The 22,590-nt window shown below is 29.2% G+C and overlaps 1 protein-coding gene across 7 annotated transcripts in view; it reads left to right on the forward strand.

Moving 5' to 3' along the window:
* The window catches only part of LOC107441762 (DCN1-like protein SCCRO4), a 37,760-nt gene extending 22,903 nt beyond the window's left edge, over positions 1-14,857 (forward strand). For 6 of the 7 annotated variants that reach the window (XM_043045266.2, XM_021144347.3, XM_043045269.2 and 3 more), the window contains 7 exons: positions 5,356-5,441; positions 5,519-5,595; positions 6,707-6,798; positions 7,719-7,827; positions 7,908-8,012; positions 8,762-8,864; positions 11,757-14,857. In XM_043045266.2, coding sequence (XP_042901200.1) covers positions 5,356-5,441; positions 5,519-5,595; positions 6,707-6,798; positions 7,719-7,827; positions 7,908-8,012; positions 8,762-8,864; positions 11,757-11,851 — 667 coding nt within the window. In that variant the 3' untranslated portion in view covers positions 11,852-14,857. Of the gene's footprint in view, positions 1-696; positions 834-5,355; positions 5,442-5,518; positions 5,596-6,706; positions 6,799-7,718; positions 7,828-7,907; positions 8,013-8,761; positions 8,865-11,756 lie in introns of those variants that run through there. The other variant, XM_043045285.2, reaches the window with a different exon arrangement.
* The last annotated feature ends 7,733 nt before the right edge of the window (positions 14,858-22,590 follow it).

Genomic DNA, 22,590 nt, shown 5'->3' on the forward strand with positions numbered 1-22,590 from the left:
TTTTTTTTTTTTTTTTTTCTGTAATGAAAACACTGATAGTGTAATTTACATTAGGAATTTTTTTATTTAATCAATAAAGTAACTGTTAGAACCGTATTATTGAATTTACAATCGTGACTAAATGACCTTTCCTATGTATTTGTCTTTTTTACAACGTTATTGTCCTCCCATCAAAGGTCTGTGACAATATAAAAACGAAATTTTTGATATTTTTTTTCTTAATTCATTTTCATTGTCAACTCCACAACTCTAACGCAACACGACAAGGAATAAAACGTCTTTTCTTTTTCTGTTTTCATGCCTTGTAAAATGTTATTGTTAAACCATTTGTTGTATTTTGTTTATTTATTTCATATTTTTGAAGATAGCATTTCGTGATCGTGTTTAACACATTACGATGTGAGCGCAATATGTTGCAAACGATCATAGGAGTGTGAATCATGACCCCAGTTTTAAAAATAGTCTTTAAAAAATAATTTCTGTATATATTTTGCAAGAAATACACAGATTACTCCCATTCAATGTCATAAAATATGTCTATTTTAAATTTTTAAACGAGTTAATTAACTGAAGTTTTCAATAATAGCTAGCGATACGCAAACATTCGCAGAACACCTGAAGTTAAAATTACGTATGAAGGCAGAGGAGCGCTCGTCAGCTTTAAAGAAATCTAAAAATAAACATAAACTTCACCCACTTTGAAATTATCCCAGAGTTTTTAATGGTGGATCAAGTTCGCTGTCAGAGGCGCTACGAAATTCTTTTGTTTTCAGCCCTTCTAAGATTTTTATGAAGAACTTTCTCACACCGGAAGTTGCATTTCAACACATGGGGTAAATGGAGAAGGTGTTTCTATTGAAACACTTGTTCTTTTTTTGTTGTTTTTTTAGTTTTGTGCATGCTCCTGAAATGTCAATAGGTGTACAATAGAACAGAACTATTCAAACGATAAATTTGTTGTTCTGGTGTTGGTCGTTATGCCAAAAAAAAAAGTTACATTTAAGCAGAAGTTTTAAATAAATAACTGTTAAATTTGATGTTTAATATTTGCTTTCGTTTAATGTGTCTACAACGAAACAAGGAGCTCGAATCGAAAGATGTTTCCGCTTTTGTTTGTATTTAAAATCATCGTTTTAGTAATTTTCATTTACTAATGTATCGCATATTTCGACACATTGGGTAAATGGAGAAAGTGTTTCGATTATAAAACTTTTTTGTTAATATTTATGCAATGTCAGTTATGCAATGTCTAACGTACTTAACTATTAAATTGAAATTGGGTTAAAGTTTAAATAATAATGCAAGGTTGTATATTTATTTTTTTAATATATCTGCAACTGAAGATGCAGCTCGATTCTAAAGAATTTGACGCTTCATTTGTTTTTGAAATCGCCGTTTTTGGAGTTTTCAACCATTAATTTATCTAACATTCTCATTACAAATTTTGAATGAAAGTGGTGAAATAGTTCACAGTAAATGAAAATTTAGAAATACGACTTTTTTATATTTTTCAAAAACTATTATATTTCATTTAGATTTTGAACTTTATCTTATGAAGTTACATAGTAAATCTAAAAAAAAAGCATATCTTACAATTCAAAATATTTTCAAACACTAAATTTAGTAATAAAAGTTGTAAATAATCTTTAAAAATTATTTTTTTGTGCAGAATCTGTTTGATTCGCTTAAATAAATTCAGAAATATGATTAAGTACACTGAGTAAAATATTCATTAAGAGGGTACAAAATTTCGACCGCTCTCCTGACAACAATTCCGTAGATAGTTTCCTTGTTTTGAGGGTCAAATATAGGGATATTTTGATTAAAAAAATATGTTTGTTCAGAGGGGGGGGGGGGGAATAAAGTCTGTTTCCTTTTATTTTTTCCCTGACTTGCTTCGTACCTTAAAATATGGCCTGCAATAAATAAACAATTTATTAAGCCAACCATCGAATTAAACAGGTCTCATGTTTATTTCTTTCCTTCTCTTTATCTTTTTTTTCTTCTTCTTAACTACTAGTCTTAATATTATTTTGCGTACTATGCGTGATCGTTTTTGTTTTTTTAAATGCCTCACTTTAAAGAGTGATCTCAATTAACTTTATTGATTTTCCTAGTAGGTTCGATTAAATTTCTTTTCTTTTTTTTTTCTTTTTTTTTTCTTTTTTTTTTTTTTTTTTTNACGGATGTTAAGAAATTTAATCATTTAAGTTGTTCGAAAAAGTTTTTTTTTTTTTTTTAAAAAAAGAAGAGAGAAATTTATAATTCAATTTAGTTCTATTTTTGTCCTCTCATTTCTTTCACACCTTTTTTTTCCCCCAAGAGAATAATAAATCACTCAGAAAACGACTTAATTTGATCTTTATATATCTAAAAGTATTTTACTGGAACAATTGTAATTAAATTGATAATTAGTTTCTTTATTTTTTTTAAGGAATTGTAGATGGAAATATGTCTTCTGTTAATTAAGTAATATTCAGTGTTGTTGTGAAAAAAGCATTTAAACGTTTTTAAAATTATACAAAAATTTATTAATAAATTAAGCAAAAGCTAGGCAAATCTGTTTGCTTTGTATTTGAATTATGATTTATTGTGTTTCTTTTTATTTAATTATTTATCTTTTTGTTTTGTTCTTGAATTTATTTTTCCATTTTTTATCACTAATTCACGTGTAAAAGGAATGTCTGGCAATTTTCCATTAGATTGTCGATGCGTTGTCAATTAACTGTTTTTTAAATAATTATTGTTAGTAAGGTAATTTCCTTCTTGTTTATTTTTTCTTGATGGATGCTGAAATATTTTTTCTAGTCTTGTTAAATAATCTTTACATTATTTTATTTTAAAATGGTACCTGTTTACATAGCTGAAAACTCGTCTGGATCTGGGTGCGTACCGTTTTTAAAAAGTGCTTAAAGGTGCTTATTTTCAATTTTCGTTTTTAAACGCCCTTAAATGTTGCTTTTTTTTATATTGGGTGTTTTTGAAAAGTGCTTGATTTTCCCTGTTTTAAAATGATATTTTTTCTTTACCATATAAATTTTTGACACGAATTACCCAAAAAGCGTGGTTTTCACAATTCATTCAACCACAATCCATTTCCGCATACCATCAGTCCGTAGCGTAGAGTTGAAATAGTAGGTATTTCAACTCTATGGTCCGTAGCGTATGAAAGCGCCTATCATTTTAAATGTTTGATGAAATACTTGCGGGTCCGCATGTGCGTATACTGAGCTTGATTCGGTGTTAAGGATTCTTGCATTCTCGTGAGCAACAATGCTGCTTTTTGCAAGGTATTCTCAGATTCAGGCTTCATTTTCCGCCCTCTGAAATCGAACTGAAAAATCTCGAATTTTCGCTAATCTCGGAGACCAACTAAACATTGCCATTTTTCCCCCCTAAAAGCAAAAGAAAATTTTATTTCTCTTGTTTATTTCATCGTTTCTGAAGCACCATCGTCTTCGTCTCTGGCAAGCTAATGACCTTCTCGCCTTCCTCTATTTATAGATCAGTACCATAATACTTGAACTTAACGATTATTTACTAATTACGTATTTTCATTTGGGTCCCCTGAGTAGCAAAGAATCACAAAGTTTCATCTCAAAATTTCCATCTGCTTTTTATTCATTTAATTTAATAAAGATAATAATTAATTGAGATTTTAATTCGTAAGATACTTTACTTGGGGGACCGTCCACCAATTGCATGAAATTTTTGTAAACTTTATTATTATTATTAATATTGTACTTTTATTATTATTGTTGTATTTTTATTGTACTTTATTACTTTTTTTTACTTACTACTTTTTTTTTACTTACTACTTTTAAAAGTTTCAGTACTTTTAAGTTGTTTTATCAAGTATCTACATTCATATTATTTATGGACAAGATTTTAAAAATGTATGAAGTGAGATACTTNACAAACCAGAATATCCCGAAATATGCTTAATAAAGTTAGTTAATAAAAGGTTTGATTCGACAGTTTTTGTTTTTCTTTTTACTGAAAGGCTTAAAGAAAGACCAAAAAGTTTGAACCCCAGAATTTCGGGGGGGGGGATTTGTCCCGACGGTCCCCCCCTGGCTACGGGCCTGTCACTTATCTCAGATTTGTTAAATATTAAGAGTGTAGGGACCGTATAATAATTTACTTCCGACAAAAATATTTAGCTTCAATAGTCATTGTATTTACATATCAAAATTATTTACATTTTTTTAAGCATTTCATTAAAGAAATACTGAACCAAATAACAAATTTTAATAGAAATGAGGCCATTCACTCATTTACATTTGTAATGTGAATTTATTAAAGTTTTCTTAATTTGCTTAATTCTTTATAAATTTGGTATGATCAATAATAGTAATATTGTTACTATTTTGTTGAATATGCTTTTATAAATAACTTTTATTCAAATCTAAGAAGTACACTTAATAACCTTTTTAGTAATAGTTAAATTAGTTATAATTTTGAATTTTTTTTACTCAGTTGTGTAAAGTAATTATTAATTTAAAAAATAGAATGATCCACACAATATTGAATATATATGAAATTGTGCATAAATTGTTTTTATGGTGGTTAATATAATCAGAAACTAGTTATTTTATCATGATCATGTAACTTATTTCAGCAATATAAAGGGAAAAAAATATTAGTGTGCGTATCCTAATTATAATATTTTTTTAAAGTGCTTGAAAAGGTCCTTATTTTTTGTTGAAAAATTTGACTACTCCTTGTAGATTTATCAGTAGACTACTGGATTTTGCCAGTTTCTCCTGGTCTACTAGTTCAATAAAAATTCTCCTGGTTTTTGTACACTTAAAAAAATTTCCTAAACTTGAGTAAGTTTTCTATTAAAAAAAATCTGTTATGAAATACAAATTTTTACACAATTTATTGCTTGCTGGAATATTTTAAATAAGTATTACTAATTCATAATGAAGCGAGTCTTATTTATAGTTATATATTTTTTTGTTCTGAAATTTTCTGTTTATTTTAATTTAAAACTCCCTTTTTAAATTAGTTCAAAAATCTTATAACTGACAATTATAAGTAACTTGTCTCTTACTATTCAAAATTATGAATTTAAACATAATTGAAAATAAAATTGCAGACTGTTTATAGTTATTAGTGTAATAAAGATTTTGTATTTTAATGACAAAAAAATCTCTGAAATTCCCTATATCCAGAATATTTAGTATATTATGCAATTTTATCATAAAATTTATATTTCATAAAATCTACTGGATTTTTTTCCCCCTACTTATGTTGGCTGTCTTTAGGAGAGTTTTTTTTTTTTTTTTAATTTAAAATTACGTGTTTATTTTTTTATGTATAAGTAACATCTTTTATTCTTTCCTTTAGTTCAAGAAAAAATTCCAAGATTTGTGACTTCATAGATGATTCCTTCTCACATAAAAAGTGCATGGCCTTGTTTCAAGAATATGCCAGTAAAATTTGTTTTAGCTTTACTTTATGGCTACTAAGTTTTAATTATTAGATTTGTCATCTAATTTCATTCTTCTAGGTGCAAATGATCCTGATGTCTTAGGACCAGAAGGTATGGAAAAATTCTGTGAAGATATTGGTGTTGAACCTGAAAACGTGAGTACTAAACAAAATAATAAAGTTTTTAATATTTGTCTGCTAAAAGCTCCAACTAAGAAAAAACTTAAAAGAAAACTTTTTGGGTTTGTTACATTAAACAACAAAATAATTTTTTTTTTTCCAAATTTGATTACAGATATGAAGAGTTGTGATTCACTATTCTGTCATAAATGACTTTTTTTTTTTTTTAGATCAGTATGAAATTTAGTGTCAGCAAATCTTGCATACTTATCAGTAATAATAGACTTGCTGACCACTGAATGCTACTATTTGCTAATATGTGGAAGAGAATTTATATATTGCTGGATATCAAACCTAACTAAATAAAACTTGGCTTAAATGTTTTACTACACACTGAAAATCAGAAATAATTGAATTATTGTCATCACATTTAATTAACAAGTCAATATGAGAAAAATTTGTACATTAAGCAATTTTTTAATGTTCAATTTTTTATGTTGTTTGACTTTATGTTTAACTTTGTTGAATTTTTATCTATAATGGATGAACTTTAATGTGATTAAGTATTTTATTAAATAAGTTTTAATAGGTAAAGTTTTCATTTGATGTTCTTTTATTATAAGTGTTAGAATTTGTTAGGCCTTCATTAATATCCCCCTTACCTTTCATGGTCTTTAAAAAAATTTATTTGACAAATTTATTAGAAAATATCAATAGTGGCATAGTTTAAAGCAACAATTGAAAATGGCAATAAATAACAAAAAAGATTACAATTACAAAATATTTAATATTATAATTTTTCCTTAAAAAAATCTTATTTTTAAACCAGGATTTTTCCTTGTGTTGGTATATCTGCTCATAGCCACCAATTCCTATTGTGCATTGACAAAGTATGACCACAAAGGGAAATATAGAAAAATTGTAAAGAAGAATTTAGCCTGAATATTTGTGCATTTATATTTCTATTTATTTTATTAATTTGACTTTTAAATCTTTTTAAGGATTTTAGCTGTAAATAGTTTCTTTTTAATTCATTAAAATAATTTATTGTGACTGATACCTGTTAAATCTATAATAGTTTATAGGTTTAAACTTATTCAGAAATACTTGTGCTTGCAAATTAAAATATATCTATTTTTTTTCTCAGATAATTATGCTTGTCATAGCTTGGAAAATGGAGGCTAAACAAATGGGTTTCTTTACAAAATCTGAATGGCTCAGGGGCTTGAAAGATTTAGAGTAAGTAAATTTTTACATGCAATATCCTGAAATGATTGCAGATGATCTTTTAAAATAATGTATACATTTTGTTGACTTGTTTATATATTTAGGATAAACAAATATTACATGAGATATAAAATAAATTTGTTGAGGGAAAAATTTTAAACTTTTCAATTGCATAATTGCTTTAATTCTTATCACTTGCATAATTGCTTTGATATTTTTTAAAATGTAAAAATGTAATTTTATTTTTGAAATTTTTTGTTAAAATTCTTTTAACTCAAGAGCCTACTTGTGATATTATTTCAAAATGGAAAATAGCTTTGTGCTATAAATTTTTTTTTTTTAGTTCATAATATTAATCTAATGATTATCAAGTGTTATTGCAGTATTAATTATACTATATTAAGTGTTATGTTATAGTTAATGTTTATCTGTAATGTTGCACTTAAATAAAATAAAAAATAAGGAGTGTTATATGCAATATATAACATTTTATTAATTTGTTAAAATTAGTTATTTAATTGTTTTAATTAAATAGTTTTTTTTTTCTATTTAAAATTAATTTTTCCAAAGTCTGAAACAATTCATTTAAGGCTTTAAATTTGTTTATGAAATTCAAGCTTCACTATAATTCTGTTTGAAATAAAGTAACCTATGTATAGCAAGTTATTCTTAAAACAAGATTTTGTATGCATTACATAAATGTACTAAAAAATATCTTCATATTTAAAAAATATCTTAAGTCTGTTTTTTAATAAAATTTATCCAGATTATTGTTTTAAAAATGTGATGTTTCTAATGAAGAATTCAATTATCAGTTCGCTACCTTGTTACTGTTGTTAAGAAGTTCATTTTAAATAAAATTTTTGTCTACTTGCACAGTTCTAAGTAATTAAATTACTTCATTGTTATAATGTAATTAATATATTTTTCAGGTGTGATAGTATTGCAAAAATCAGAAATAAAATTGATTATCTACGTAGTCTTTTAAATGATCCAGTAATTTTCAAAAGTTTATATCGGTACGCCTATGATTTTGCCAGGGTAGGTTTCTTTTATTGTAACAGTTTTTTCTTTTAAATAGTGATAAATGTTTTATAATATAACTGAAATGTAATTATTAGGACAAAGATCAGAGAAGTATGGATATTGAAACTGCTAAAGCCATGTTACAGCTACTTTTAGGAAGGCAGTGGCCAATGTATAGCTCATTTCACCAGTTCCTAGAGGTATCTATGCAATTTTGTTTTTAGTTATTTCTCATTTCAATATTTGGCTTTTATTCAGGTGAAAATAAATTAAAAAATCTATTTATTAGAGTTTATATATAATATTTACTGTGTGAATATATAATATTACATATAATATTTACTGTGTGAATGTATAGGTCAAATGTAAGAACTCTTTAATGTAGAATTTTCCTTAAATATATTTTATAAATTTTTTCAATATTTTGTTTTAATAAAAGTCAAAATAAGTGAAAAATAATATATTTAACATTTTTATAATTTTTGGTTTTGAAATATAGCATTGGACACTGGTATCCCTTTTTATGTTAAAAATAAAATTTTCCAAACACTGCTCACTTTCAAGCAATAGTTTTTCTGATTTGTAGTTATTTAGATCTGAAAGAAACAGTAATTAATCATTGAAATTTCTTCGATTTACAAAATCAATTATTGATGCATTTTTGAATGTGAATAAAATAAATTTCCATCAAAATTTTTTTTGGGGGGGAGGTGAAATTTTATTTTTTAGAACACATATAATTCCAAAAATCTAACAGATTTTTAGTAACTATTAGACTGTTTTTTAATTGAGAAATACCAAAATTTGTTTTTACTTGTAATTAGAGTGTCGTTTAAAAATATATATGAAAGGGATACCAGTGTCCCAATTATGCCTAAAGGTAATTGTTAGTAATTATTGGATTTTTAGCAATGAATTTTTTAAATGTTTATTTTTTACCACTTTTCAGCAATCAAAGTACAAGGTCATAAATAAAGATCAGTGGTGTAATGTTCTAGAATTCAGCAGATTTATTAAACCAGATCTAAGTAATTATGATGAAGATGGAGCCTGTAAGTATTCATTGGCGAATTTATTTGTTGTTTTAGAGGCTTGTAACATGAAATAAATGTTCTAAATATTTTTTTTTAACTGTATATTACATGGATGTCGTAGACTTGGCAGATGGCGAGTATTTGCCCCCTCAATAATTAGAAATTTCTAAAAAAGTCCCTCTCAATATTTCAGACAAATAAAGAAAACTTTCATGAATCATCATCGACTTAAATTCCTCAAAGTTAAAAACTAGAAAGGCATAAAAATAATAAATCTTTTGCGGATTTTCTTATATGTGAAGCTTAGAGAACTTTTATGACTAATTTAATTTTGTCCCCCAAAAAATTTGGTCTCTGTGATGCCCATGACATATTACTACCGCACTATAAAATTACAACATAATTTTGAACCTCAGTAAGAAGCTTTTTAGCCATTTTTACTTTTATACGACTGAGTTAATAACCAGATATCTGATTATAGCATTAATGTAACACTTCAGAAATATATCTGTAACTAATCACTCTCCAAGTCCTGAATTGGGTACTTGCACTTCAAGAAGAGGATCACAGACACCCACACATGTGACCTATGACATCAGCGCCGGCTGATTATTTATAAGCAAAATGGCGTGTTAAAGTTGAGCTAAGCCACATAAGATAGAATGTTCTATGTTAATTAAATACAGGGTCATATCGCACATCAAATTTATTGAAGTCTAATTCTTTCTCGTCTATGACTTATACTTAACATAGATTTATTATTTGTTTCTGTAATTTATTATAACCATGATATATTTTTGTTTTGTGTACCTGGCAACTTCAATGCCTAGTTAGTTTATGTTCTACAAGACTTTATGGCTATCTTTAGGCTAAGTGCGAAATACATAGTGAAAGAATTGAAATCTTAGTCAAAGAATATAGAATGAATTGATATATGATTAATTACACTAAAATGAATGGTTATTTTACGGGCTTGGCTTACTCTAAATAGAATGGGAAGAATAGTTGCTAACATAAACAAACAACTAATTAGGATCAAGATACCCACACTACATCAGTTGCAGGTATCCCATTGTGCTTTGTTTGATTATACTTTCCAAGCTTTTAAATCATTCAAAAAAAATTCCGCTTTTACTTATTTTAAGACTTAACTTGAATCTGTAAGTTTCTAAATTAAGGTTTCATGTTTACTTTAGTTAGTCGGTTATCTATTTAAAAGGAAATCTAAGTAGAAGGTGATTGGGTTTTTTCTTCTTCTTTTTTTCCAATAATTGTTTGTTTTTTTTTTAAATTCTGTTGAATATTGATATTTTTTTCTTTATTTTCTAGAGTGAGTAAATTGAAAACATTGAAAAATTAAATCTCAATTATAGGAAAGGTTTGAGAACCCCTGCTCTCCACTATGTAATATGATTATCATTTTGGGCTGTATGGCCAATTCTGGATTTCAGTCTTTCGTGTTATTTAAACCTTAAATTTCATCCATCAGAAAAATTTTTATCAAGTATATTAATTAAATGTTCTAGAATTTTTTTACTATAAAATCATTAATACATGATAATCTGAAGACAAAGATTTTTATGAGATATTGAAGAAAAAACATTGTTATTTATTCTTTGCTTATCAGCGTCTGCTCAGCCTTGTGACGACGAACTTCCCAGTAGATGTGCAGTGCACACACACACAAAATGGACCACCCTGAATAACTTTTGATCTGATGATCGGATCTTTACGTTCTAAGACTTAATCTTAATGACTCGAGGGGGTGATCTCAAATATGCTAATAAATGAGTGCAAATGATTTTTTAATCTAAGAAATCAGACACAAAAACGTACTTTCTCTAAATAAGCATACCTTTTTTCTGCGGATTTGAATTTCTGACCTACAAAATATGTAGCTGCAGTCTGGAAATATGGTCCCAATAGTTTGATCAGGAGAGTGGGCCAAAGTTTTGACCCTTATTGTTAATTTTACTTTTTGCGTATTTTGCTACATCTCGAAAAAAGTTTAAGCGAATTGAAACATTTTTGCACATAATTATAAAATTCTGGTGAATTGTTCTTTAGAAATCAAATTTCAAAAAAGTCAGATAATTAAAATTTGATTTCTCCGGAACTATATGACCAATTTTGCGGAAATTTTGCATTTTACCATGAAAAATTATATTCTTTAAAATTATGCAAAAAATTGTGTACTTTGCAATTCAAATTTTTTTTTAGCATTATTAAATTAAATAATAAAAGATAATAAATATTTAATAAAGGTTATTTTTTGCATGGAATTATCTTTGGACCAACGAATTTTATGATTGTAAGCAAAAAAATTTCAATTTGCTTTAAAAAAAATTTAGAGATATAGCAAAATTAACATTAAGGGGTCAAAACTTTGGACCACTCTTCTGACCAAACTATTGGCACCATATTTTCCAGATTGAAATTAAAATCCGAATCCATTGAAAAAAAGGTGTGTTTATTCAGAGAAAGTAAATTTTTGTGTATGATTTGGTAACTTAAAATATCATCTGCACTTATTAATTAGCATATTAGAGGTCACCCCCTTGAGCCATTAAGATTGAGTCCTAGAACGTGAAGAGCCGATCATTAAATCAAAAATTGTTCAGGGTGGTCTTTCAACCCCCCCCCACACACTTTACAGTGACAACATTAGGGGAATGCCTGAGTTTGGAGCCTTTTCAAAAGTTATTCCCATCAGCCTGGCATAATAGGCAGATCCCATCTACAGCCAATCAATATGGTGGACATGTAATTACTGATAGTCACTAATCATGGCCAGGTAAAAGCAGACGCTATTGCAGGTTTAGTGCAGGGTGCATCAGAAACATCAGGGTGCATTACCTCCTAAAAGCTCTAAATTTGTATTTATCTACAGGTTTTCTTTATTTTTCCTAGGGCCAGTTCTTTTAGATGAATTTGTGGAATCATTAAACATTAGGCAAAACAGTGGCAACCAAAAGTCAAGTTACTCAAACATCAGTGATTACTAACAGAATTGTGCCGAATCCTGGGCATTTTTCTTAGTAAAAGAAGGAAGCAAGAGACTATATGTAGGCAAAGAGGAACTTCTTTATATTCTCTCTACCTAAAGAATTTTGTGATAAACTTTATATATATTCTTAAAGCTGATCTCTTGATCAGTCTTTGTAACAGTTGGCTTTCATCCAAATTCCCTATTTGTGTTTTCCAGTTGTGCCTGCAATTATTAGTTCTCTGTATGCCAAATTTACACTCAGGAATGAGAATATTGTTTTAATAAATTGGAACTGAAATGAAATAATGTCTCTGAAATCGACTTCCATTTTCCCCCTTCAAATAAATTAGTGCAAATAAGAAATATGCCATTATTTATATTTTATATTGAAATATAATTATTCTGGTTGGACAAAAAAAAAAATTTTTTTTCTCCATCAACTGCCATAAGTTGTGTTTGGTATAATGGTTAGTATATATGCAAAATTTGACTAATATCTGTTAATACATAGTGACTGCTGTCTCCAAATCTTATTTTTCTTTCTTGTTACAATGTTTTTTAACTAAATTCACTAATTATCCAAATTTAGTCACATTAGATATTTATGTATTAATAACATATTAAATGATTATCAGAAAAATTTACTGATTTTTCAGTACCATTTTAATGGAGTTGTTTACAACTCCATTAAAATGGTACTGCTAAATAAAATGTGAATTATTGAGATCAAGCTCTCTAGTCAAGTTCCTATTTTTTACGTAAGTCAATCCTTAACCTCTTAAAACACTATTTTTTTTTTCTTTGCAGAAAATATATAGCTATGGTTTAAGTTATTTTTGCAATTTCAATTGTGGGGGTGACTAGGGTGTGGGGGTTGGTGTAAAAGTTGTTAAAAAATTTTTTGTACAAACAAAGTTTAAGCAATTTGATTACAGGTTTATTTTGAATTTCAAAATATCATAATCAAATTAAATCAACTCGAGAGATCTTTCTGATAAATTGCCGCATTCAAAATCGTAAGAGTTACTCATCAAATAACTTTTTCAAAACTTTTTACTTTTATGATATTTAACACAATAAATATAGGTGAATTACGTTGTCCACACCAAACAACTGCTTTATAACAAAGAATTCCTTATAAATTTATAGCTGATCATTAAAATGCACCACGTGGTTTATACAAGAAAAAGCTGCATTGTGGTGTCATCTATGGTAAATAAATTTTATTAGAATCTAACATATCCATTTTTACTAGAAGGGATCTCAAACGGGCATTAAAAATAAAATAACACGAGATACCAGATTGCCGGTGTCTGTTTTACATGGGAATGTGCTAATTTGCCGGTAACTTTCGCCCTTGTCTGACACTGACAAATTCGTTTAGGGATTAAACAGCTTTGGACTTAAAGGGAGCATGGTGTGCAGTTAATATGTTTGGAATGCATAAATGTCTTTTATCAGTAAAATAAAGGTAATAAAATTAGTTGAAGCATTGTGTATCAAAATAAGGGATGAAATTCAAGTAAAATATCATAATAAAACCTTGCACACCAATATTTGTTAAATTTTGTACACTAACTAAATATCCTAGAAAGTTACTTTTGCCAGAGAAAAAAATAAATTTTTTTTTTCATCCTACACTTATGATTGTCTGGAGTGATTTTAAACTTCATAGATTGCTTCCAAAATCTCAAACTTTAAAAAAATAAAATTATATTGCATTTATATTATTTTTCTCACTTTTCTAGATTTGTTAAAGCAAACAATGTACTCCATAATTGAAAAAGATAAATGTTTATTGTACATGCTGTTAAATATTTGCCTGTCTTTTTTCCTGTGCGTATGTGCATTTGCATAATTTATTAATATTTTAAATAAAACCATTCTGTTATTTAACCAGAACTTATATTAAATATTTTTTACCATTGTTGCTGATAGTTTGTGGGCCCACTAGCAAGTAAACACTATTCTGTTATGCAAATAGTTTTCTCAGAATCAGCTTCACTCATATATATTCAATATAATAAAATTTAAAAAAAACAGACTAGTGCTTTATTGCAACAATTTTAAAATAGCATTATTTAGATTTTTTTCATTCTAGAAAATTCTTTAGATGATGGCATATTTCTTACTGATTTATTTTTCATCTATCATAAGTATCCCTTAAAATTACTCATTTAAATTCCATATTTAATTTGTTTTAGGTAAGTCAAATGTTGTAAAGTTGTTAAAACAAATATTTGTAATAGATCTGAGCTGTTGTATTGCCTTAAAATATATATATATTGCCTTGAGATTTAAATATCCTACATGTATAATTTTCAATTAAAATCTTTATATTTTTAAAAAATTTATTTTTACATCATCTCAACTTTATATTCACACCATATTTTATGAAATTAAAGTGAATATTTCAATGTGAATTGTTAAAATTTTCTCATTTCACAAATTCGAGACATTTCCTTTTATTGTTCATGTGTTTTTCATTTCGAGCATTTAGTTTCATTGGTTAAATATTTTGATTTGAGTGTGTTTCTTTCTTCCTAATGGTTATTTTGTTCATATATTTCATAATAATGTGAGTCTGATATTTTTTACTACTATAGCTATTAACCTGCACTTTTTAGCACTTTATTTTGTGTTATTATGTTGTAAAAAATAAGCCTTATGTAAAATTTTTGATTACTTGTAGTTTATGTCAAAATTTATCCAATCTTTCGTAAATTTTTTATTTATTAGTTCTTGCTTACTCCATAAAAATGTCAGTTATAATTTAAGAAATTTTAATCTTTGTAAATATATTTTCTGACATACTTTTAATAATGAAATCATGCTGAAGATTTGTTTGCAAATAAGTTTGAAAAAAATCGACCCTAACACTTTATACAGTGTCTTGCTAATATGCACTTGATCCACATATGACTACATGAGGGCTCCTTGTCTTATGAAAAGTGCAGTGTGCCTAATGTGTGTACATATTAAACTCTCTTTAATGTAGTACAATAAATAATATGATGTTTAATATTTTTGTCAACGTATCATTCATTAGTGTATGTGATTATTAATTAATTTGAATTATATTTTAGAAATATTAGAAACTTACGTATGCAGTAAATACTATATGATTGGAGGGGGGGTGTATACTTCAGTTGCCAAATGGCATTGCCTGAAGAAGGCAAATTAAGGCAAAATACTTTCCATGCATAATCCAGGAGTGAAACTGAGGAAATCTGGTGTTTACTTGAATGAAAGAAGAGGATGTTAAGTTGAGTAGTATAGTAAAGAATTTTTGGCACTATAAAAATTAAATTTAATCATTGGAACCTTCCCTTAAAGCAAGTAAACATTTTTCATTTCAAATCTGAAACAAATTTTTAAATTTGAGGACTTTAAAAATACTTTTATGAAGTAGAAACTTTTTATGGGTTTTACAAATATTAATATATTTGGGCATGAATGAATGAAATAAGAGTCAAGGGCTTCAGTTGAGTAGTGGAGTAAAAATAATTTTTGCATTATGAAAATTAAATTTAATCATTGTAACTTTTGTCACTTTAAACTTTTTTCATTTCAATTCTGAAACAAAAGTTTTTAAATTTGAGGGCCTTAAAAATACTTTTATGGAGTAGAATCTTTTTATGGGTCTTATGAATATTAATGTTGGCGATTAACAAAATCGGAGCTAAAATCTTTCAAAAGGCTCCGCCGTTGCATGACGTTTTTTGTTACAGATTGCTAGTAATTTTTTTTTTTTTTAATAATCTTTCGATGTTTGTAATCTCTCTCTAGGATGTTACAAAGTGTTTAAAGAAATAGAAACAGACGAATCTGGAAAAAAAATTTAAATACCTAAATAAGGCTTGCTAAACTTATAACTTCACTGAATTAAAAACACATGCTACGAACAAATAACCTGGTTGACTTAACTAATTATAAATTAAAGAAATATATTTAACGTCCTGAGTAATTTCAAACATGAATATGCTTATTCTTATTTTTATATTCATTTTCAAGACAAAATTACTGAATTCTAATACTAAATTTTGTTGCCGAATATTAATTATTTTTTTTTTACTATTCTACTTTTTTTTTAAATTCTACTTATTTAAAAAGGCAGTAGACCAGCTTATGGCCAGAGTTGAAGTAGAAACTAGTATATATATATATATGTAAACGGCGCTGTTAAGGATGTTCAACTTAACGTTTCATTTTATATTGCTGTGCAAACACTATAAGATTTTGAAATTATGAAGGTGCGTAGAAAAATGTACATGGAGACCAAAGGAATAAAAATAAAATAAATATTCGAGAATTGTTAACTGTTAAACTTGTAGGAAAAAACACCGTGAGGACCACCACAGAAATGCTACTACAGAGTTGACATTTGACTTGTTGAAAGGGCCATGTTTGCTTACGTAACTTAACACTATCTATTTTTTCCCTCCCAAATTGTTTGAAAGTTATTGCAACTCTATAACACTTAGAAACTTGAAATTGCTATGGTATGTAAAAAATGTTAGAAGGAATTGGATGGATTAAAAAAAAAAATTTACAATTTAATTATTAGTTCTAGAATAATAAACTTTTAAACTTCAAGTGAAAAAAAAGCTTATTATATTGAACGATCCACAGAATGCTGAAATACAACGACAGTTGAAATTTGATGCTCTAAGAAGACAATTTTAATATTAGCCCGATTTTTTTTCCTCGTTATTCCTATTTGTTCGAAAGTTATGGCAATTTTTAAGCGATATTTTCCAGAATTTGTTTTCCCATTAAATAATTTTTTTTTATCCATTTCTGCCTAAAAATTTGTCTTTCTCAGATCATCATTTTATAAACTTGTGTTGACTTGATGTCAAAAGCAAAAATAATAAATGAAAGAAATCAGATGTTGCCAGATACAAATCGAAATTTTTTGAAAATATGAATGTCTCAAAAGAGATAAAAACCATTTTCAGTTTGAACTGTTATACAATATAAGGTTATCGTTATACAGGGTGGTTATGGGCTTTAGGTAGCGTAGAGCAGAACTCTCTACCTATGGCACCACTTTACATGCTTTCACCATTCGCGTGGAGAGTCATAAATGAAGGAAGTACGTTAGTTTATGTCGTGATTTTCATATAGATTAACATCTTTTAAGTTGGGAAACTATATGGAACTGAAAAATTCATTAAACATAGTTCTAAAAGTATTACGTAGTCCTAAACATCATGGAAATTTTAAAAAATATTTTTATTAATTAAAAACCAAAGACATTAAAAAAAGGAGAAATATCATAGTTCATTCCTAACAACTGAAAAGAGGAGGATAGGGAAGGGAGAGTTGCCAAAGGCATTGGACCGGTCTTCTCCCCAGATGGCGTATTCGAGCGTTGCGATCGCCTTCAAATAAAGTTTTACTTTATAATCGTTGTTGAACTGCCAACCAAATTTTTTTCGGTTTACGACTACTTAATTATGTTCAATTCTGTAGCCATGTAATTTTGAACCCAATCCAGAAGACAAGGGAAATCCTGGATCAAGTATTGGGAGAAATTCGCCTTTGAGAAGGATATTTTGATGAAACTAAACCGCATTTGTGTCATATGGAAAGAGAAAATCTCCTATAGTTAGCCCGACTGCATGAGTATTCTAACCGATGGTCTGTTTACCACTTAGGGTAATTGGCGTAAGCACTGTGGTCGGTGCGAGCCGGATACGGAATTCGAATCAACCAGCCATTGCTGGAATTCAAACCCGGTTCACATCATAGAAAGGTTAACTCTCGATCCCCTGAACCACCACGGTTCAAAAGTTTTACGTAAACTTTGAAATTTAAATCGTATTACTGTAACAGTAGTTCTTAGCATATCAGGAGAAATGTTACGAAGATCGCATCTTTCAATTCCGCCAAACTGTTTACAACATTATTACCATCAATAATGCTTTTGAGATAACCCCATAGCCAATAGTCACAGGGATTGGGGACAGGGATGGGAAGGTTTTGGCATATAATCCATTCATTCGTGAAATGTTGCTTAAGTAACTGTAAGATACATGTACTTATGTGCAGTAGGACACCGTCTTGCATAAAAATAGTAGTGTGTAAAATGCTACGTTACTGGAGTTCAGGTATCACGGAACGTAAGACATGAGTGCTAAACGAGCTGCAGTCATAGTGCATGTAATGTAACAGATCCAGCCGTCGACTGCACTTCAAAGAAAAATGGCCCAATTATGAAACTAGCTGTCATTCTCCTAAGTCACCACTTGGTGACTTAGGAGAATGCAATGGAACTAGGTGGATAACATAATCGATTTGTTTAGCCCACATCCTGCAGTAATGAGTGTTAACAGTACCATTTAGTTAAAAATGTGACCATAAAATGTTCCATGGCTGTGTCTACTTCGATCCGGGCAAGAAATTTCAATGCGAAAGATTATCTTGCTGCAGGATCGTTACTTTGAAGTTCTTGAATATGTTTGATTTTGTATGGGTAGAACTGCAGCACTTAACGGATAACTTTAGACATCATACTCCATGGCAGGGCCGTCTTAATAGCAAGCAGGGCCCCCGGGCACAGAAATGTTTTGGGCCCCATTACATTTCATATTGTTTAAAATAGAACTAAAAACTTCACATGCATAAAATAAAGCATTTTTAANCCTGTACTCGCCGTTGTTGCTTCCTCCACTGCTAATGCAACAATCTCTTCTATTTCCATACCCGCAGTGGACTGATCGTTAAGACACAGTTCCCAGCAGATCACCGAAGTCAAGCATCACTGGCTACGGTCTGCGTGTGGGTGCGTGACCACTTGGATCAGTCTGAGTAGGGACCGAGGGTGCGCGGTATTGGTCCTCCTTAAACTGTTCTACCGTAAAGTGCTCGACTTCACGTGCAGGTCGTCGAACTACCGAAGCGGGGGTGCCATCCCTTCCAGCAGAGGATCAAAATTGTGATGGCATGTCTTCGGATCATCCTCAGGGGTGTTTCCCAGACCATATGAAAATACCNCTAGTGCGACGTAAATTAACTACAACAACAACTATTTCCATACAGGTTTCCTTCCTCTCCCAAATGCAACACTGTTAACAAACCCTTGGCCTCAAACTTCGCTACCATTTTCCTCAATTCCAGCTGTGTCATTGGCCCGCAGCGTATTCCACTTACTGAACGGTACCTTTACTGAAAACGATACCTTGCTCATTACTATCGCATTTATAATAACATTTAACAAGAAAAGCACGATCTTTCATGATTAGAGATATGGTCGATTCGTAACAATGGGAAATCTGCCAAACAGGCTCACGTTCTTATGAAAAATAAAATGACTTGTAAAGTATTTGCATACATCAATTGCTTCTTCCTCAAGCCAAATAAAAAGACAAAGGGTTCGAGTACTGCTGATAAGAGATTGAGTTCGAGTATTGAGGAGAAAAAAAAAAGATCATCGGTTCGAGAATTAATCAAAAAGGATTGACTACCTATAAGTAGTACTATTCGAGTACCTATAAAAAAAGATAGTGGGTTCGAGTTCTGATCAAATAGTAGTGGGTTCCGATTCTGACCAAATGATAGAGTTCGAGTAATAATCAAACGGGAGTTAGCGGGTTTAAACACCGGTAAAAAGATAGAAGGTTCAAGTATTCATCAAATGAAAGCGGTTTACAATACTGATCAAATGTTAGCGGATTCTAGTTCTTCATTGTTGCTTCCTCCAATGTAACAACCTCCTCGGTTTCCTTTCCCTCCCTTTACCGAAGTCAAGCCTCACTGGCTGCGGTGAGTGTGCTGGTGGGTGTCTTGTCTGCGAAAGGATCGAGGGAGTGTGGTTTTTCTGTCCTCGTTAAAATGTTACACTGTAAAGTGTTCAACTTAGCGTGCAGGTCGTAGAAATATCCTCTCAACAGAGGTTCAAAATTGTGATGGCATGTCTTCGGATCATTCTCAGGGATGTTTCCCAGACCGTCGCCAATAACCCATTGTGTAGCTCTATAGTGCGATGTAAATAAATTACAACAACATGGCCTACTAAAGGTTTTCTGAACTCACTTTTCTATATTTTCTGCCCTGGCGAATCTCAATATATCGCTCATGGGCTCAGCTAAAAGAAACATGAGTTTTGAACTAAGAACAGGTGTAAATAGGAAAATACACATTATTTCAGCAACAATACTTGCACAACTCATAATTCAACTTGAAGGTAATCTTCGTTTAAGCAAACGAAAGCATTTCTTATGCGTTTTGCTTAGCAATGAAAACTTCAAACCCACTTATCTCAAAACTTGATTTTTTGAGTTGGTGCCGCTATTGAAGCCCATGAGCGATATGTCCTCAAATTTCTGTAAAAACTTCTCATCTTTTTTTTATATATGCAGTAAAATACTAAAAAAATTGAATAAATAAAAATGCTTATGTATTTTTTTTTTTTTTTTAAGAAAGAAGGAAACTCNAATTCAACAATATCCAAGTTCATACATTTCAGAGATATGTAAAATGCATATAGGAGAAATAAAAATGACAATATAACCAATAAGAAGAAAACAAATATTTCAATAATAAAAAACTCTTACTTACTTCAACAATAAATGATTTTTATATGAAGGTTGTAAAAGAAGACGCTCGCTAACAATAAATTCTGCAGTTTCGTATTTGGTATCAGGTTTCTATTTTTGTTGAGTACGGTTAGAATTATAATTATCTAAGAATATTTAAAAATTCAAAATTCCGTTTTAATTTAGAAAAAAAAATCTGCATCAGAAAAAGAAAATTATATCAGAGTTTGGAATTGTAAATAAAAGAATATCAATTTCCAAAAACTGAAATCTCTGAGATATCGAAAACTGGATCTGCGTCAGCTATTGAGTACGATTTGAAACATCTCTTAGACATTCTACAGACATCCAGTGATCCATGTCTTAAACATATCTATATTAAATATCCAAAAGATATCCAAAATGTCCATATCAGGAACTTAGATATGCCTGGATATCTCTATAATAACCAAATTACCACATCCCCCAGATATCCAAAAATGATATCCCAGAGATGTCTAAAATATCTAACTCATGGACTTGGATGTGTTTAGATATCTGTAAGAAGTCTGGAACATATCCGAATATCCACTGGATATTTGGATAAGTAACAGACGTGTTTGGATATCCCTGGGATAGCGGTGGCTGTGTGGGAAAATATTTCGACGGTGAGTAATAAATCAAGTTTGATGAAAATGGTTCTCCACCAGAGTAAATAATTAAAAAAAAAAAGAACCTAATCTTTGCTGCGCATATAAATTAATATTTTCCAGAAATATATGGGTGTCCTCGAATTTTCGCTACGCTGATTTGTGCTTAAATTATAGTTTAGAAATATGGTCACCTTAGAACTGCTACACATTTTGTATTGCAGGGTGGTGGGATAGGGCTCGGGGTTTGAAACCAATTACATAAGTAGACTGCTAGCGCTGTAACAATTAGTTGACCTAATATTGGTTTTTTGCTCTATGAGGTTGAGTCCTTGACATTCCTAAATTAAACATAGGAATTTTGAAACATTCGATCCAAGAGCTCTCTCTTCTTTGCATTGTATCGTTTTTATATTCGATTTTATGTACTTTATTATTTTACATTATTTTTTAAAAATGTTTCTAATAATAGTAACCCTTACAGAAATAAAAATGTAATCCTTTCCTCATTTTTCCTAAAATATATAATAGGATTTTGAGAAAGATTTCTAAAATTAAATTCAATGCTCAACTTTTACCACAAATTCTCTTTCATCTCGATAAGTAATTAAAAAAATTAAGTTTAGAAAAAGTGAGTTCAGAATAAGCTAGGAAGTTTCGAACACTCAATTTTCTTCCTTCAAAATATCGAAATGCAAACAAGTCATGAGAAAATTACTTTGAGATTGTTCTCCAATAATTTATTTGTATTTTGAAAATACATTTTCAAAATTACACTAGGAATTCTCTTTTTACTTTTCTGAATTCACTTTTCTTTGAGCTTTAAATTGTAATACACCAATATAGAGATGAAGCAGAATTTTTGATGATAAGTTCCTCCCGCAGTATAGCGTCTTCTTAAAGTTCGACAAATACAAAATATTTATATGACAAAATTTCGTTGCACAATTATTTTTAAATAATTTTATTTAATATCGAAGTCGTATTTACATATTAAAGCATTATTTCTTCTAAGTAGAGATTCATTTGTTCACTGCTATGTTTGAAAATTTAAACTTAAAAAAAAGCTTAAGATACTATTTTAAAGAGGGACATGAATAGACAATTATTCCAAAAACAAAAAGTTCCACAAAGCAATTTTTTTTAAAATAAATATCTTATTTGTCTTTTTAACCTATATGTACACAGTGGCCCAATATGTACACATTGGGCCACTTTTTCACCAAAGTAAACATTTATTAAGTACAATTTTGAGAAAAATCTACTATTCAGAAGCAAAGTGTAAGGCACCATTTTAAAGGTGAAAACATGTAAAAATTACTAATATTTAAGATTATATATTATTTTATTTTAAGATTATTTTTTTATGTTCATTCAATCTTTATGTATTTGGTTTATTCCTCACTAAAGTAAATACCTATTTTTGACAGCCACTCGTAGATAAATTTACAACTCAAAAGCAAAATGTTAAGTACGATTAAAAATAAACTGGAGAAGAAACTGTTACTAATGTTTATTGGTTCTGATGTGTGTTTCTAACCATACATTTTCGTTTAGGGAGAAAAAATCAAAAAGGTATAGGT

Source organism: Parasteatoda tepidariorum, chromosome 1 (assembly GCF_043381705.1).
Source record: "Parasteatoda tepidariorum isolate YZ-2023 chromosome 1, CAS_Ptep_4.0, whole genome shotgun sequence".
NCBI lineage: Eukaryota > Metazoa > Arthropoda > Arachnida > Araneae > Theridiidae > Parasteatoda > Parasteatoda tepidariorum.